The 19,840-nt window shown below is 44.5% G+C and overlaps 1 protein-coding gene across 1 annotated transcript; it reads right to left on the bottom strand.

Moving 5' to 3' along the window:
- Positions 1–268: 268 nt before the first annotated feature.
- Positions 269–19,767, bottom strand: LOC117560198 (titin-like; the record flags this gene model as incomplete). Its single annotated transcript, XM_034237023.1, is given in 9 exon segments — positions 269–496; positions 2,364–2,488; positions 2,583–2,725; positions 3,166–3,369; positions 3,817–3,871; positions 4,057–4,315; positions 4,833–4,895; positions 18,477–18,912; positions 19,644–19,767. Coding segments are annotated over 8 exon segments (1,506 nt in total), but the record flags the coding sequence as incomplete, so codon positions are not given.
- Positions 19,768–19,840: the final 73 nt, after the last annotated feature.

The raw sequence follows: 19,840 nt of genomic DNA, 5'->3' as shown, positions 1-19,840 counted from the left end.
ATATGGGTACATGTATTATTGTTACTATTCTTTATTTCCTTATCTATTAATTTTTCTTTTAATATTATCTTCTACATTACTTTACTTTGACCTATACATGTATCTATTTATTTAGTTATGTAATTTACTAGCTAGGACCGGGACGGGGGGAAAGGGAAATACATATATATTGTCTGTATAAATGTAAACTCATTGTGCCTGACTCAATAAAACCCTAACCCTGAGAAAAAACCCATCATTTGTTCATATTCAACATAAAGAGCAGTACCTTGGGGAGGGGCATCCCGCTGCTCTTGCAGTGGAAGGTGACCCCCATGCCCTCCAAGATCCTGTAGTTTTTGACAGGGGTGTCGAAGATGGGCTGCACGGCCTCGTTGGGGTCAGAGGTCACGATCAACTCTCCGTCCTCCGTCACGATCTCTCTGTAGGTAAACTTCATGATGACGAGCTCGTACTCGTGGATGATCCTCTGCTCGATGGCAGACAGATGGAAGTCCTGCAGACCAGAGGAGGCGGGACAACGTTTATTAAGACCAGGTCAGCATGCAGAGACTTCAAGATGTGTCTTTAACCCTCACCTCTACCAGGTCAGCATGCAGAGACTTCAAGATGTGTCTTTAACCCTCACCCTAACCAGGTCAGCATGCAGAGACTTCAAGATGTGTCTTTAACCCTCACCTCAACCAGGTCAGCATGCAGAGACTTCAAGATGTGTCTTTAACCCTCACCTCTACCAGGTCAGCATGCAGAGACTTCAAGATGTGTCTTTAACCCTCACCTCAACCAGGTCAGCATGCAGAGAATTCAAGATGTGTCTTTAACCCTCACCCTAACCAGGTCAGCATGCAGAGACTTCAAGATGTGTCTTTAACCCTCACCTCAACCAGGTCAGCATGCAGAGAATTCAAGATGTGTCTTTAACCCTCATCCTAACCAGGTCAGCATGCAGAGACTTCAAGATGTGTCTTTAACCCTCACCCTAACCAGGTCAGCATGCAGAGACTTCAAGATGTGTCTTTAACCCTCACCCTAACCAGGTCAGCATGCAGAGACTTCAAGATGTGTCTTTAACCCTCACCAGGTCAGCATGCAGAGACTTCAAGATGTGTCTTTAACCCTCACCTCAACCAGGTCAGCATGCAGAGAATTCAAGATGTGTCTTTAACCCTCACCCTAACCAGGTCAGCATGCAGAGACTTCAAGATGTGTCTTTAACCCTCACCAGGTCAGCATGCAGAGACTTCAAGATGTGTCTTTAACCCTCACCTCAACCAGGTCAGCATGCAGAGAATTCAAGATGTGTCTTTAACCCTCACCCTAACCAGGTCAGCATGCAGAGACTTCAAGATGTGGTCTTTTAACCCTCACCCTAACCAGGTCAGCATGCAGAGACTTCAAGATGTGTCTTTAACCCTCACCTAACCAGGTCAGCATGCAGAGACTTCAAGATGTGTCTTTAACCCTCACCTCAACCAGGTCAGCATGCAGAGAATTCAAGATGTGTCCTTTACCCCTCACCCTAACCAGGTCAGCATGCAGAGACTTCAAGATGTGTCTTTAACCTCACCCTAACCAGGTCAGCATGCAGAGACTTCAAGATGTGTCTTTAACCCTCCACCCTAACCAGGGTCAGCATGCAGAGGACTTCAAGATGTGTCTTTAACCCTCACCCTAACCAGGTCAGCATGCAGAGACTTCAAGATGTGTCTTTAACACTCACCCTAACCAGGTCAGCATGCAGAGACTTCAAGATGTGTCTTTAACCCTCACCCTAACCAGGTCAGCATGCAGAGACTTCAAGATGTGTCTTTAACCCTCACCCTAACCAGGTCAGCATGCAGAGACTTCAAGATGTGTATTTAACCCTCACCCTAACCAGGTCAGCATGCAGAGACTTCAAGATGTGTCTTTAACCCTCACCAGGTCAGCATGCAGAGACTTCAAGATGTGTCTTTAACCCTCACCAGGTCAGCATGCAGAGACTTCAAGATGTGTCTTTAACCCTCACCAGGTCAGCATGCAGAGAATTCAAGATGTGTCTTTAACCCTCACCTCTACCAGGTCAGCATGCAGAGACTTCAAGATGTGTCTTTAACCCTCACCAGGTCAGCATGCAGAGACTTCAAGATGTGTCTTTAACCCTCACCAGGTCAGCATGCAGAGACTTCAAGATGTGTCTTTAACCCTCACCAGGTCAGCATGCAGAGAATTCAAGATGTGTCTTTAACCCTCACCTCAACCAGATCAGCAAGCAGAGAATTCAAGATGTGTCTTTAACCCTAACCTCAGAGTCCTAGACCAAGCCCCAGCAAGTGCACCGGACCAGTTCTCTTTATACCTCCATGCTATACATCTGCTCCTACCTGTCCGGTTATAATGGTTGAGGTCTGCTCCATGGGGGTCGCCCCGGCGGTGGGCTCCTGCACCATGGCTGTCACTTCAGTCTTAAAGGTGGCTTCCTGTTTCTTCATCAGGGCTTCGTATTCCTCTGTCGAAACAAAGCATTCAGTGTTAGACTACAGCACTTCTTCTTCTCTAACCTCTTCCTCGCTGCAGGTGTTTCTGACAGACAGGTTTCCTACCTTCCTCCAGCAGGTCTGCAGAGGCAGAAACTTCTCCCAACTGGTTCTTGGCGAACACCGAGTATTCTCCGGCGTCATCGGCAAAGGTCATGGAGATCTCCAGCTTACATTCGCCGGTCTCCTTCTTATAGGTAACTTTATATCTGATGGAGGAAGGGGGTGAGGGGTGTGTTAAAGATAATTCAAAGAGAGCTGCTGCCCCCTACAGGCTGCAGTGTGCATTACAGATACAATGACTACATTTATCTTTGCTTAGACTTTAAAGAGCAAAGACTGTGATAGACTTACAGTCATGGGGATATATCCTTTGTTGTACTTTAGCATTGGTTTGATCAAATCTAAAACCATCACTGTGTCTTTCCTTTTTAGGGTTAAAACCTTGTTCCAGTAGAAGATCGATCTTCATGCTCTGAGTTAGAAACTCAAAATTCAGGTTTTCACATTAAATTACGTAGAGCAACATGTCGCTGAGATATGGTTGAGAATTCCCTGGATTGTAAACACTGCTCTGGGTTTGTTATATGTTTGACAGCCCCAGGACATGAGGTGCATTGCCTTCACAGCCGGTGTGTTCCTGACCCACCTGTATCCAGTAGTGAGCGGGACGCCGCCCTTCTTCCAGATGACGTGAGGTTTGGGGCTGCCCCCCACCTTGCAGTCGAACACCACGCTGCCCCCCTCCTCCAGCTTCTGAATGCTGGGTTTCCGGAGGAAGACGGGGGCGGCGTCCGGGACGTCGGCTTCGCTCACCTGAGACTCCGTCTCCTCTGGAGCCTCTTCTCTTTCTCTGCACACACAAACCTCCTGTTAGCACTAGCCGTAGCACTCTGTACGCTCAGTCCAATAGAGAGTGTGTTTTCTGGAGATAGACAACGGTAATCAAGCTGCACCACTTCTAAATATTAAAGATCATTAAACCAATGTTCCAACTGACTGTGACTCTCAGTATTTCCCACTTTATGTCTTACTCTCCAATTTCAAATGTTTTAAAAGGCAACTTTACACAGTCTTTGTACTGTGTGCAAAGTAAACAAATGTCACGTCAAACCACTAACAGTGCATCGATACCACAGCGGTGGAGAATGTGCAGTTTCCCTCTACAATCTTTTGGATCGGTGCTATTATAAACCTTTGTCATCGGGGACATGTTAAATAATAACATTTGATGTTAAATGTTACCGGCATGTTTGGTAAAGTTGTGAAGGATATAAACTGGTGTTTATGGTGCACTCACGGTTTCTCTGCAGATTCTGCAGCCACCTCCTCTCTGCTCTCGATGTCCTCGGACACTGCAGGACAGCCACGGGTTAGATAGGAAGAAACATAAAGTAAAATACATTAGTATATAGAAATATAATGTAAAAACAGAAGAGGAACACCAAGAGTCTTAAAGGTATTGACATGTTTCTGAGGACTTTGAGGGCTATTTGTATTCTTTAATTGAGAGTAAATTATAATAATGTCTGTAGCTGACCCTGGACCAGCAGGTAGCAGGAGGTGCTGACGGTGCCCGCCTCGCTCGTGGCTGTGCAGGTGAAGCGCCCGCTGTCCTCGGCGAAGGCCTCACGGATCACCAGCTGAGCGACGGTGCTCTCGTAGGAGATGTGGAAGTCGATGCTGCTCTCGATCTTGTAGTCCTCTCTGAACCACATGATGCTGGGGGCGGGGTTTCCGCTAATCTGACACTCCAGCGTCACCGACTCACCCTCCGTCACGTTGGTGTTCTTCAGACCCTGCACACACAGCACTCAGAACAGTTAGTACGCGTTGGGAAAATCCTGAATGTCCTCCTCCAACATGAGAGCAACATGCTAACAAAGGTATCCCAACTGCAGCTGTGAACATGACAGGATGTGTGATTACCTAGAAGAGCATCAGTGACCATTGCATGTATAAAAAATATGTGTAATGTGTATTTGTAAAGCGCTTTGAGCATCTGGAAAAGCGCTATAATAAATGTAAGGAATTATTATATGATAGCTATGTGATTAATCTGATGATTCAGCCTCTATGGAGATAGATATCAAGCATGCTCATTTCTGACGTGGAGCTAATCTGAAGTAAACATTGAATACTGCTTTCTATCCCTCCATCTTGTGACTGTGTAACTCCCTCTCTTGGATATCAGCATGTGAAGGACACTGTTCAGGAACTAGTTGATGCTATGTATGTGACGGGGACCGGTGAGATGATTCTAACAGTACGTATATAAACTCAGTTAAAGAAGCGTATGGTTTCAGGAGGACTCACTGACACCAGGGTGGGAGGAACCACGGCGCCACCGGCTGACGGCACGGCTGCTGCCTCCGTCACCTGATGGAGAAACACCTCCGTTAGCTCATTACAATAAAACTACATCCTACAGGAACACACACACACAGGACAGACAAACACACACAGGGCACACACAGGACACACAACACACTAAAGACAGAGACAGGATGAGGCTGATGAACAGGTGAGGATGGGGATATTTTGGCTCAGCTCAGCGAGGTCTTGATGCTGTAAGTCTTTCTAAATGTTCATCAGTTTAAATGACTATATTAATGTTTCCTGCAGACGTTATCAAGCAAACTGTGTTGTCTTTATCTTTTCTAAAACAAAGTGATGCCTGTATTGTGTTTCCCCGTGATATCTACAGAACTTTAAAGTTGTCTCGTAGAGGGGTCTTCCTCAGGAGCGTCTGCCCTAAACCTCCGGACCCTAAACCTCCGGACCCTAAACCTCCGGACCTTAAACCTCCGGACCCTAAACCTCCGGACCCTAAACCTCCGGACCCTAAACCTCCAGACCCTAAACCTCCGGGCCCTAAACATCCGGACCCTAAACCTCCAGACCCTAAACCTCCAGACCCTAAACATCCGGACCCTAAACCTTCAGACCCTAAACCTTCAGACCCTAAACCTCCAGACCCTAAACCTCCGGGCCCTAAACATCCGGACCCTAAACCTCCGGACCCTAAACCTCCGTGCCCTAAACCTCCGGACCCTAAACCTCCAGACCCTAAACCTCCAGACCCTAAACCTCCAGACCCTAAACCTCTGGACCTTCTCTGAACTGTGATCAGGTTTTCTTGTCCTGGTCAGATCCAGCCGGTTCACAAACCTGGACTCCCCACTCCTCATGTCCCACCTCCTGCCCCCCCGACAGCACAGCTTCATATGATTGGGTGAAGCCTCTGAAGGGGGAGGGGCTTCTGAAAGGGGGGACGACAGACTCCATCTCCAGGGTCTTAGTACGGGACGGACTGGGAGACTTCACTGGTTTGATGATCTTTCTCACCCCACCAGAAGAGGAACAGAACTCTCTGTGCAGAGCGGCGACTGCCGAGCCGGCGATGGAGACCTGAGCGGCCCAGAGGGGGGGGGGGGGGGGGGGTTGGTTTATTACATCTATAGCACTGGAGGGGGTGTACTGGTTTATTACAGCTACAGCAGGATCAGGGAAACCACTGTGCGTGTTAAACTGGGGGGGGGGAGATGGGCTACGGACGTTAGTTTATTAAAGCTACAGCAGGGGGGGGTTCACTTTATTAACTACAATTCACAGCAAGTCTGCATTTCAGGGAAAACCAAATGAGCGTTTCTTAAAGTGTTAAAGCTAAAACAGATCAGCTGTTCTGACAGGAGATGCTAACGGTATGCAGCTAACTACAGTAGCTTTACTCACATTACATCATTATCTTGTGAGTTATATTAGAACAACCTGTACGGCATGCTATCAGGTGCTCTATCCCTGACCCTAAGATATTTAGCTCGTTAGCTCAAGGGGATACAGCCAGAATCAGAGACAGGCAACAGGAAGTCAGGTGATTAACTGAGGGTCAGGTTGATTATTGAAGTCCACTTCCTCTTATTTCTACAGATTATTAGTGTTGCCCGATGACGCCGCTCTTACCTCGGAGCTAGCCTCGTGTTTCGGGACAGAAACTTTAGAAACTGTGAAATGAGGAAGAGGGGCGAGACCAGAGTCCACCTGGGGGGGGGTCTCTGTCTGAATCTGGGGTAACCAACACAGCAGCGTCACAATATGTATATGTCAGTATATATAGGTACTGCAAATAATGACTGATTATCAAGAGACTCGTCCTTTCAGATCCCAGTTACTAAATACTCGCCAATAGTTCAGATTATTGTGAAGACATTTATAAGTCTTTTTTACTCTGTTTATAATTCCCAATAGGTTTGATGGTAGTTCTGTGATACCACATGACCTTTATCAAACCTGCTCTTATCCATGATTAAACAGTAACACAAGGGACAATAAAGCCGATCAGCATCTGATTTTAAAATGATCTGGAGTTGTTGTTTTCAGAGTGGTATAATATTCTGAGTGATCTGAAGGTGTTCAAATCTCTTGGTAACGTGGTCTGTTCCCAGCTGACCTGGTTGAGGTGTTCAGGTGTGATCATGTGACCCTCTGCCACCTGTTGACTGACAGCGAGCTGCGTAAGCCCGGCCTCCTCGTCTTCAGCCCCGCACACAACGGGCTGACGGACGCGAGCCAGATCTACGGCGGCCATCACCGTGGCAACCGCCACGGCCTTCCCCCCCCCCCGCCTGCAGACACAACCAGCAGTACAACGATGGGAGGGCGGCCATGACAGGAGGGGGGGGGGGGGGGGGGGGGGGGGGGGGCTTATCATAGGTGCCAATTAGCTTCCAATTAGGTCCCAAATAGTTTACCTTTGTTCCCTCCGCCAAAGAATATATTTTATTCTTGGATCTGCAGCTGGTGGACGATGCCAAGAAAACCTTCCAGCAAGTTTGTTGACTTCCTTCCTGTTTGTTTACTTCCTGTTTGTTTGTTTACTGCCTGTCTGTTTGTTTACTTCCTGTCTGTTTACTTTCGTGAGATGTTTGTGATTGAACGTTACCAATGGAGCCAGAGCCAAACTAGCGAGCTCTATGCTAAGCTAGGCTAATCAGCTCCGTCAGTGTATTCCTGTCCAGAGTGCAGATCATATTTAAATCTCTTTTCTTTCTATGCTCCTAGTACAATAACCATTCCAGATGTGACTCAACTTTAACCGTCTGATTTACTAAAGGAGGGAACAGGAATCACGAGTTTAAGTGTTTGAACCCCCCGACCTTCCTGCCTCTGTCAGACACAGAAACTTTCCACGAATCACAAAGTGAGTATATGTACACGTCCTGCAGTCACTCAGAGAGTCTGGTTTATGAGATCAAACATCATTTCCTGAAAAACTATATCCTGTTTTTTGGAAACTGACAGAAAAAAACTCTGATTCATAAAAAGGTTTGATTCCAAGCAACTTCATTTAAATGAATGGATTGTTTAACTGTTGTTGGTAATGTGTGTCTGTCAGCAGGTTACAGTGAATCTGAGGATACTGGTATTTAGCGTGTACATGTACTCAAAGCAACATTTAAGATTATCACATGCTCATCCGTGTGACATGCAGCGAATACAACGACATCTTTCCATGAAGAAACCAACGTGAAAGACGAAGACGGGTTTAAAGACGAAGACGTGTTTAAAGAAGAAGACGTGTTTAAAGAAGAAGACGTGTTTAAAGAAGAAGACGTGTTTAACGAAGACGTGTTTAAAGAAGAAGACGTGTTTAACGAAGACGTGTTTAAAGAAGAAGACGTGTTTAACGAAGACGTGTTTAAAGAAGAAGACGTGTTTAACGAAGACGTGTTTAAAGAAGAAGACGTGTTTAACGAAGACGTGTTTAAAGACGAAGACGTGTTTAACGAAGACGTGTTTAAAGAAGAAGACGTGTTTAACGAAGACGTGTTTAAAGACGTGTTTAAAGACGAAGACGTGTTTAAAGAAGACGTGTTTAAAGAAGAAGACGTGTTTAAAGACGAAGACGTGTTTAAAGAAGACGTGTTTAAAGACGAAGACGTGTTTAAAGAAGACGTGTTTAAAGACGAAGACGTGTTTAAAGACGAAGACGTGTTTAAAGAAGAAGACGTGTTTAAAGAAGAAGACGTGTTTAACGAAGACGTGTTTAACGAAGACGTGTTTAAAGAAGAAGACGTGTTTAACGAAGACGTGTTTAAAGAAGAAGACGTGTTTAACGAAGACGTGTTTAACGAAGACGTGTTTAACGAAGACGTGTTTAAAGAAGAAGACGTGTTTAACGAAGACGTGTTTAAAGAAGACGTGTTTAACGAAGACGTGTTTAACGAAGACGTGTTTAACGAAGACGTGTTTAAAGAAGAAGACGTGTTTAACGAAGACGTGTTTAAAGAAGAAGACGTGTTTAACGAAGACGTGTTTAACGAAGAAGACGTGTTTAAAGACGAAGACGTGTTTAAAGACGAAGACGTGTTTAAAGACGAAGACGTGTTTAAAGACGAAGACGTGTTTAAAGACGAAGACGTGTTTAAAGAAGACGTGTTTAAAGACGAAGACGTGTTTAAAGAAGACGTGTTTAAAGAAGACGTGTTTAAAGACGAAGACGTGTTTAAAGACGAAGACGTGTTTAAAGACGAAGACGTGTTTAACGAAGACGTGTTTAACGAAGAAGACGTGTTTAAAGACGAAGACGTGTTTAAAGACGAAGACGTGTTTAAAGACGAAGACGTGTTTAAAGACGAAGACGTGTTTAAAGACGAAGACGTGTTTAAAGACGAAGACGTGTTTAAAGAAGAAGACGTGTTTAAAGACGAAGACGTGTTTAAAGACGAAGACGTGTTTAAAAGCGAAAGACGTGTTTAAAGACGAAGACGTGTTTAGAAGACTTAAAGACGAAGACGTGTTTTAAAAGACGAAGACGTGTTTAAAACGAAGAGTGTTTAAAGGAAGACGTGTTTAAAGACGAAGACGTGTTTAAAGACGAAGACGTGTTTAAAGACGAAGACGTGTTTAAAGAAGAGTGTTTAAAGACGAAGACGTGTTTAAAGACGAAGACGTGTTAAAGAGACGTGTTTAAAGACGAAGACGTGTTTAAAGACGAAGACGTGTTTAAAGAAGACGTGTTTAAAGACGAAGACGTGTTTTAAAGAAGAAGACGTGTGTTAAAGACGAAGACGTGTTTAAAGACGAAGACGTGTTAAAGACGAAGACGGTTTTAAAGACGTGTTTAAAGACGAAGACGTGTTTAAAGAAGAAGACGTGTTTAAAGACGAAGACGTGTTTAAAGACGAAGAGTGTTTAAAGACGTGTTTCAAGACGTGTTAAAGACGAAGAGTGTTTTAAAGAAGAAGACGTGTTTAAAGAAGACGTGTTGTTAAGATGAAGACGTGTTTTAAAGAATACGTGTTTAAAGAAGACGTGTTTAAAGACGAAGACGTGTTTAAAGAAGACGTGTTTAAAGACGAAGACGTGTTTAAAGACGAAGACGTGTTTAAAGAAGACGTGTTTAAAGACGAAGACGTGTTTAAAGACGAAGACGTGTTTAAAGAAGACGTGTTTAAAGACGAAGACGTGTTTAAAGACGAAGACGTGTTTAAAGAAGACGTGTTTAAAGACGAAGACGTGTTTAAAGAAGAAGACGTGTTTAAAGACGAAGACGTGTTTAAAGACGAAGACGTGTTTAAAGACGAAGACGTGTTTAAAGACGTGTTTAAAGACGAAGACGTGTTTAAAGAAGAAGACGTGTTTAAAGACGAAGACGTGTTTAAAGACGAAGACGTGTTTAAAGACGTGTTTAAAGACGTGTTTAAAGACGAAGACGTGTTTAAAGAAGAAGACGTGTTTAAAGAAGACGTGTTTAAAGATGAAGACGTGTTTAAAGAATACGTGTTTAAAGAAGACGTGTTTAAAGACGAAGACGTGTTTAAAGAAGACGTGTTTAAAGACGAAGACGTGTTTAAAGAAGACGTGTTTAAAGAAGACGTGTTTAAAGAAGAAGACGTGTTTAAAGAAGAAGACGTGTTTAAAGACGAAGACGTGTTTAAAGACGAAGACGTGTACACCCTAACAAGGAGCTTCCTGCTGACAGTCGGCGCTAACAGAAGGAAGATCGTCGGACAGATCGGACGAGACGTTCTGAAATCCTTCTCCGTCTTTGGAAACGGAGGACAGGTCTTCGCAGAGGTACGACGGACTAAAGCTCATCTCCTCCGTCTCGTCTTCTCTTTTATTGTCCTCCGTTAGCATGTTAGCACGACTTTCAGGAGCTCTGCCGGACTCTTCTTTGCGACATCGAGTCTGGTTCATCCAAACTTTCCCCAACTTCTCCTTCTTCTCCGTAGGACTTAAAGTCGGAGAGATGGAGAGACACTGGAGTCCTCGGCTGACTCCATGTCCACAGACTGAGGCTGAATCCAAATCAAGACGTTACATTTCCAAGACGTTGAGACAAAACTGATGGTAAAGATGCTCATGATGAAACGATAGGGATGAGATGGAACCAACGGGACGGCAGGATGATTCACGCTTTGATTTCAAGTGAAAGGACTTTAAAATGTGATTTTATACGTCTAACACGTCCAGCTGACACTGGTGTCTAAATGAAGATATATAGTGATATTCAAATTGAAATGAACCGTAAACAATCAGAATGTAACACATGGTGTTTGGACAGGAGGTCTATCCAGTGAGGCCGGGTTGAGAGACGGGGGTTTGTTCCTCGCTGGGATAACCCTGTGACGTTTAACAGAGAGATGGATTCTCAGGGTTTTTAACAACAGACATTAAACATAAAAACATGAAGGAAAACATTCATCACAAATCTGAACTGAAGCTCAACAGGAGGAGGAAAGGGTTTAAATATATTTTAGTTTAGTCACAAATACCTTTTTCTTTTCAAAATATGTTTATTAATTTTCTTGTTCAACACAGAAATCCCACAAATGGGCCAACACAGTATCACAATGCAGTGAGGTGTGCAAACATATAGCATTACATACAAAAAGTGAAGACATTTTATAGAAACAAAAACAAAAACACCATCAGCAAAGTATTGTGAACAAATAATTATCCCGGAGATGGCCCGTCCCTCCCGTCCCGTTGCAGTGGATGATCAAACTAATTATATAGCACTTTGTCCAGAGTATTTTATATATATATATATATATAATATAATATAATATAATATATAGGGCCGGGACTTTAACGCGTTAATTAAGATTAATTAATCACACAAAAATTAACGCGTTAAAAAAATTAACGCATTTTAATCGCACTTATTTTTGCACCGCGGAACGTTTCTCACTGGATGAGTTTCAGGCGTACCGATTATACTGGAGCACCAACTAACGTTCATGACTTCAGACAACAACAAACCACAGTGAACAACAGTGGGAAATGTTGTTTTAAAAAACGGACGGATGGAAGCGTCGATAAGAGCACGGTTGTGTGCAAATTATGCAAAAAGAAATTCGCATATCACCGCAGCACATCAAGCCTCAAGTATCACCTCAATGCAAAACATATAGCAGCTAGCGTGGAAGTTAGCCTCTTTTATCGCGTTCACACCAAAAAGAGCCGGTACTAAAATTAGTTCATGAGAACCTTTTTACCCCCACGAAAGTCCCTGCTAGAGAGCAGAGAGCTGCTAGAGAGCAGGGACTTTCGTACAGCTCTCTTGTGAGAAAAGAGCTATATGTCTGATTGGCTGGGCGGATTGCAAACCACGCCCCGTAAAACTCCCAAAAAGTTTTGTGAAGCCGCCATTTTATTATCCTCGCATTAGCATTATTAGCATTAGCCCAGTGCAGAAACACAGAGAGACTAACTTATGGCAACACAAAATAAAACATGGGAGCGGTGGAGATGAGGAGGTGTCGGCGTTCTGGCGATTTACTCGGAAGGCTTCAGTAGAAGCTGCTGGGACTCCCAGCAGCTTTTACTGAAGCCAGTCCCCAACTCCGGGGACTTCCGGCCGGGGACTTTGGGCGGCAGTATACGCCGTGAAGTGGTTTGCAGCCTGCCAGTAAACCCAAAGCAGAAGAAGACGAAGTGACGTCAGCGGCTTCATTTGCCTAATCCTCCCTCAGGAATTTATTCCGGTGTGAACGCGATCGGCTCTTTAGTTCCACCCCCAGGTTCAAAGAGTTCTCATGAACTAAATCCTCATGAACCTTTGTGGGAAAAGTACTGCGGTGTGAATGCGCCTAATGGTATACTAAAATCCATGTGAAAAAAATTGCTTCTCACTGTTCTCAGGTCAAATATTTATATGTGATTAAAAATGCGATTAATTTCGATTAATTAATTACAAAGCCTCTAATTAATTAGATTAATTTTTTTAATCGAGTCCCGGCCCTAATAATATAATATAATTACTATATGTTATTGTATATTAAAATGGAGTCACACTGTTTTCATGTCAAGGGCCAAGTAACCACATCAAGTTACTTTGGTCTTATTAAAGTAAGCCAAGAAGGGACCCCAGGTCTTATAGAATTTCTCATCAGAGGCTCTGATTGAGAAGCACAGCTTCTCCAAGTTAAGGCAGGACATTATGTCCGAAGCCATTGATTGCATGTGGGCGGGGCAGCGTCCTTGCATTTGAGTAGAATTGCACATCTGGCCAGAAGCAAGGAAAAGGCAATCATGCGGCGTTCCGAGGGTGTCAAGTGCAGCACACCTACAGTGGTTGTACCAAACATAGCCACCAGGGGGTCCGGGTCTAGTTTTTTATTTAGGATGTTGGACTAGGTAAGGAAAATGTCTACCCAGAATTCCTGTAGGCGGCGGCATAGCCAGTACATATGAAAGAGGGTAGCAACATTGTTTTTACATTTATCGCAAGTAGGGTTCACATCTGGGAAGAAGCTGGAAAATTTAGCCTTTGAAAAATGCGCCCTGAGGCCCCCCAAACCCTTCGTGCGACATTTCGTCCGCGCGTATTTTTCAGGGCAATCTCTATTGGGCTCAGGGCCATCTGTACATTAGCTTAGATGGCCCACAGGCCCATCTCCCAACATCCTTAATGTCATGCACTGTGATTAGTTGTTTCGACCTCCGTCCTTTTAGCTGGTTAGCTAACAGTTTTCCTGCCTTCTCGCCATAAAATGTACTTTTGTTTTTTAGCAGAATGTTTTGAGTCTGGTGAGTAGTAAGTATCTCAAATTTAGTTTTGAGTTCCAGTCTAGTGTTATATAGCTCAGGGGTCGGGGTCAGAGCGTATTGTGCATCAGTTCCAGGAAGTTTGGATAACAGGTCTGAACGTTCCCTTTGGGACTTTCGCCTTTTGTTAACGGTGAATGAAATGATTTGTCCTCTTAGGTAAGCTTTAAGTGCATCCCAGACCATGAGAGCAGAGGTATCGGATGTGGTATTTGTTTCTAGAAAGAAGGTGATGTGATCCCCCAAGTATTTTACAAACTCATCATCAGACAGTAAAGACGAGTTAAAACGCCAGTGCCTTGAGGGCATCGGGACACCTGGGAGTGCCAGTGACATCACAACAGGCGCATGGTCAGATATAACAACACTCTGGTAAGAACAAGAGCGGACTTGGGAAAGTAGTCTATTATCAATGAGAAGATAATCTATTCGAGAATATGTATGATGAACATGGGAGAAAAATGAATACTGTTTCTCTTTTGGGTGGAGGAACCTCCATACATCTGAGATACCACACTCTGAGAGAAAGGATTGAATTTGCAGTGCTGATTTACTCACTGCACCTGGCTTGGTGGAGGAGCGATCCAGCGCCTAGTCCAGCCAGCAGTTCAAGTCTCCTCCAAGTATCAAGTGGTGCTGGCCCAGGTCGGCAAGATTAGAGAAAAGGCGGACAAAGAAGGCAGCGTCATCTATATTTGGGGCATATACGTTAGCCAGGACAACGTTCATGTTAAATAGTTTCCCAGTGACGATTACAAATCTACCGTTCTTGTCAGCCGTAATATCAAGTGGTTCAAAGACTACGCCCCTTGCCCAGGGGCGCCTTAATGCACGGGCTGACCTGGGCTGAAGCCCAGGGGCCTACGGAGATCGGGGGCCTATCATGAGCCAATACACATTTTTAAAAAATAATTTTTATTTCGGATGTTTTTTTAAAATGTTAAATAAACAAAGTCTTGGCTTTCAGAATATTAAACTTGTTTCGGCAAATTCAGACGATAAATACAACTTTGAAGCTTCGGCATAATGACAAGCGGAGAGCGGAGAAACTTGACATCACAGCAGGCATAACAACAGCCGGTGTTTCTCGTGAGGGTTTTCACACACACACACACACACACACACACACACACAAAGGTAACTAGATAATAACAATAATGAAATAAGTGATACAAATAAACAATGGTAAACAGCTATATTAATAAATAAGAAATAGTAATAATGAGTAAGTCAGCATTTGGAGGGTCAGAACGCGACATTCTTTTCAGGACACACACACAGCCAGGGATTCACAACTATATGGAGCATAGGTGGCATATCTCAATGCAAATCACTCCGAATAGAGTAACAGTGACTGGGGGTTTATTCATAACAGAAATGAATAAATAAATAGTCACAGTAATGTGATGGGAAAGCATAAGACTGTACCTCGACATGTATAGTATGAAAAAAACAGCAAAAAGTCCTTCTCCACAGCTTTATAAGATATATGAGCTTGTTATGGAGTGATGTATGAAGCGCAACGGCGCTGATAAAACATAGATCAAACCTGCTATCAAAGTTGGCCATCACTGCTCCTCTCTAGTCCAAGACGTGTTACCCTGCAGTGTTTCCAGGAAAGATGCAGCGTCCTCCACCGATGCGAAATGCTTTTTGCCCCCGTCCTTGGTTGTGATCCGTAACCTCGCTGGATATAGGAGTGACGGTCTCAAGCCGCGTTGATAAAGTGCGGACATCACCTCCCGGTGTTCCGGATTAACTGGTTCCCCAATCAACTGGTTGACAGATGTGGAGGCGTGGCCTTCGACTGAAATACACATTTCGATCGCTTCTTCTGTCGTTTACATAAATCTTTTGGTATATTTGGCTCCATAGGAACACTTTGATGCACATTCAGTACCAGTGTGTGAGGTTGTGGTTACGATGGCGATATCCGGACGCGAACAGCGAGGACTACAAAAATAAAAACGAGTTGACTGGGGATGTCTGTTCAAAACATTGCGAGCTCCAATAAATCATTTAAGTGTACATTCGCTCACATTATAAATGATGGTCGGGTTGCATTTTTCTGGAACTTTTTAACAAGGTTAATCTAAAATATTATAGTGTGGTGGTTCAATACGTGTGTTGATCTGTGGCGCACTTATATATTTTTTCAATTTACACACGGCATCTATTGCACGTCTGTCCGTCCTGGGAGAGGGATCCCTCCTCTGTTGCTCTCCCTGAGGTTTCTCCCATTTTTCCCTTTAAACTGTGGGTTTTCTTCGGAAGTTTTTCCTTGTACGATGTGAGGGTCTAAGGACAGAGGGTGTCGTATTGTCATACTGATATTTTGTACAAACTGTAAAGTCCACTGAGACAAATGTAACATTTGTGATATTGGGCTATATAAATAAACATTGATTGATTGATTGATTGATAAAGCGCAGGGCTGGAGTGACTTTTGCTGTTGGGACTCGGGTTTGAGTCCAGCATGAACTTTTTTGTTATTTTCATGTCGATGGACACTGAATATTATGTGGTTTGAATAGAGGATTCCTAATATTGTTTGCCGAGACCAACGACCCATCAGCATTTTAAAGTCTAATATCCCTGCACATGCAGCAATGACATTTCTGCTGCTATCTTTGCAAAACGTGTTAACAGTCACATGTTATCTGGATGAGTGCTGAAGAATGCCGTTTTTATAAGGGATGTATATGTGTGTGTCTTTCATATTAAACATGATCGCTGGTAGATAGCCACAGAAGTCGTAACCCAGTTTAATCTGGGCGGATCCCATTTTCCCATGGGCGAATCACAGTTTACCTGAGAGTATCACAGTTTAACACAGCTGAAAACTTCTCCACGCTGCTTTCAAACTCTGAGTAAACAACGTACGCTTCACTGGGAGGCTGTCTGAAGGTGTAGCCTACACATGTCTCAGATGGACTTGGTATCACATTAGGAACGATATTCAGTGATAAGTCGGGCAACAATAGCTGGTTTTAAGGATTTATTCGAGCGGATCACAGCTTAACACAGCTGAAGACTTCCCCACGCTGCTTTCAAACTGTGAGTAAAGAACATGTGCTTCACTTGGAGGCTGTCTGAAGGTGTACACAGGTCTCAGGTGGACTTGGTATCACATTAAGACCGATATTCAGTAATAAGTCTGGCAACAATAGCTGGTTTAAATGATTTATTGGAGCTCGCAATGTTTTGAACAGACATCCCCAGTCAACTCGTTTTTCTTTTTGTAGTCCTCGCTGTTCGCGTCCGGATATCGCCATCGTAACCACAACCTCACACACTGGTACTGAATGTGCATCAAAGTGTTCCTATGGAGCCAAATATACCAAAAGATTTATGTAAACGACAGAAGAATTGATCGAAATGTGTATTTCAGTCGAAGGCCACGCCTCCACATCTGTCAACCAGTTGATCGGGGAACCAGTTAATCCGGAACACCGGCACGCCGCGCGTTGCTCCACGATCTCTGGGCAGTAGTCTTCAAAGATAGCCACGGGCTTCCCCAGGAAAAACAGTTTCCCCTGCCGCTTCCGGGCCTCCTGAACGATCAGCTCTTTCGTTCTGAAATGATGGATGCGGGCTATTACCGCTCTTGGTCTTGACCCGGGACTTGGCTTGGCAGTCAGGGCTCTGTGTGCTCGGTCCAGCTCCGGAGCCGTAGTGAGGACTTGGTCACCCAGAAGCTCCACCAGCAGCCTGTGGGACGTGCACCCTCAATCGACTCCGGTAGGCCAGTTATCCTTATGTTATTGCGGCGGCTGCGTGACTCAAGGTCTATAGCTTTAGCTTGTTGTAGCTTCCCTCCATTGCTGCGCACTTAGCCTCCAACTCTTCCATTTTGTCGCTGAGCTGATTCGCGTTAGCCTCAAGGGAGGTCAGGCGGTTACCGTGGTCTGTGACTGTCTCCTGGACAAAGTCTAATTTCGCTTCCGGAGAAGTCATAGCCAACTTAAATTCCTTGGAAAGGGCGTCTCTGTGATCCTCCAGTAGCTTAACCAAGAACGGCATGCTAGCTACGGCAGTAGCAGCTGCCTCGTCTCTCTTCTCCTTTTTGCTTGTTTTCGAAGCCATTTAGCCGTTTCAACGGAAAGTAGATAGTTATGCGTAAAATAAATAAAACAAAAATCCCCGCGTTGTTTACAGGTAAGAGGTTTAAAAGTGAGTTGCATGTTAAAAGTAGTGGGAGCTGGAGAAACACGCGTCTACTCCATTCCTCGTCGCCGGAAGTTCCCCCACAAATACCTTTTTTAATTGAATAAGCTAGATATGAAGCAGTATCTTTTTTCCTTATGTCGTTTCCTTCATTATTTAGTATTCCTATTTCCTTTCTTTATCCATCTGTACATCTCTAAATAAACATCTATAAATAGAGTTTTAATTCAGATGTTTTAGTGAAAGGAAGTGAAGGGTCTCCATCACTAGCTGCAGGACTCAGCCTCTGGTGGACGTTAGGGGAACTGCAGGTTGATTTGATATGCTGTTAGCAGAACAGCCAGATACTGCTGTTTCCAGGGGGGGGGGTTAATAAAGTCCTGAATGGTTCAGAGTCTCAGTATTTAGAGGAATACAACATGTTATGAACAAGTTGTGCATTCTCTGATTGTTAACTGGATTTATGGACTTATATTATAACACCAGAGCTGCATCCTCTCAAATTACCCTGAATTAAATGTGTTTTTAATCTGTTTTTATTGTGTGTCAGATGTGTCGTTAAGTTTGGGCTCTGAGAGGAGGGGCTTCCCAATCAGGTTTCTAATTAAAGAACATCAGCAGGTTAAATGTATGTTGGATCCGATTTAGATATATTTTCAATTCCTCTGCCCCGTCCTCCTCCATTCTTCCCACATGTCTCCCCCCTGATAGACCCCCAGATGGCGCCCTGCTCACCTCTTGACCCCCGCTGATCTGCATGGATTGGCCGCCGCTGATCTGCATGGATTGGCCCCCGCTGATCTGCATGGATTTGCCCTCGCTGACCTGCATGGATTGGCCCCCGCTGATCTGCATGGATTGGCCCCCGCTGACCTGCATGGATTGGCCCCCGCTGACCTGCATGGATTGGCCCCCGCTGATCTGCATGGATTGGCCCCCGCTGACCTGCATGGATTGGCCCCCGCTGACCTGCATGGAGCTACTGGCGCTCTTCATACTGCTCATACTGCTGCTCATACTGCTCATACTGGTCATACTGCTGCTCATGGCAGTCATACTGCTCATGCTGGCGCTCATGGTGCTGAACCCGGCCTCGCCTCTCTTCCAGGGCGGCAGAACGTCTCCGCCGGCGTCCGCCAGGGAGCGACTGCTGATGGGAGACATGGACGGCCTGAAGGGGGCGACAGAGAGCTCAGTTACACATCAGATTCAGATCCAGATCCATTTACTGTCCGTTACACAACATGGAACCGATTCTCAAACGTAAAACAAAAAATGTTCTCAAATATATACAGTGTCATTTAAATAATTCACTACTCTTGTGAACCTAAGACTTTAGTAAACCAAATCTAAAACACCCACAAGTCTGAGTTTTCACAAGAGTTGTGAAGATTGCCAAGAATCGGATGTCAAATGTTCAGCTTTAATCATCTCATCACACAGGGCTCTCAGGTGAGTGAGTTGCATTTCTAGCAGGACCAGAGACTGTGCTGAACATTTTGGTATGCAGCACATGGGTTGCCATGTCATGACAAATACATTTAAAAAGTAAATGAAGGAAATCTAAAATGTGAGAGATAGCCATTAGACTCCAGAGGATAATACACATTAAATAAGTGTTGGTGTTGCAGAAGTCCTCAGAGGATCCAGGAGGCTTTAAATGGGGCTGAAGGTTAAAGTGGTTGCACGTAACATTCGGAGTAACGCAGACTCTCAAACCAAAGGAGCCTCAGCTGTTACTCCTCTTACACTCAGAGATAATGTTGTATAGTAAATAGGATGCATCACAACCTGCGGCACAAATACATTTCAATTATTCTGCAGATGAACAACGAAAAGCTCGGTAAGGTACACATATTCACATCAACATGCATATTCAGGTGTTATGAGGTGTTCCCCCACCTGGATGGTGTTGGTGTTGGCGCCTTCACGTGCCTGACGGGGGACGGGGATTGTTGCCGCCCCCCCCCCCACTCTGACGGCCAGAGAGGACTGTGTTGGGGATTTTGAGGGTGGTTTGGGAGGAACTCTGGGGGGGGTCTTATGAGCCAGAGTCAGCTCCCCCCCCTCCACATGCATCGCCATCATGGACGACTGGA

The sequence above is a fragment of the Gymnodraco acuticeps genome, unplaced genomic scaffold (assembly GCF_902827175.1).
Source record: "Gymnodraco acuticeps unplaced genomic scaffold, fGymAcu1.1, whole genome shotgun sequence".
NCBI classification, from domain to species: domain Eukaryota; kingdom Metazoa; phylum Chordata; class Actinopteri; order Perciformes; family Bathydraconidae; genus Gymnodraco; species Gymnodraco acuticeps.
Note: the sequence above shows the minus strand (reverse complement) of the source record. Positions and strands in the feature narration are given on the sequence as shown.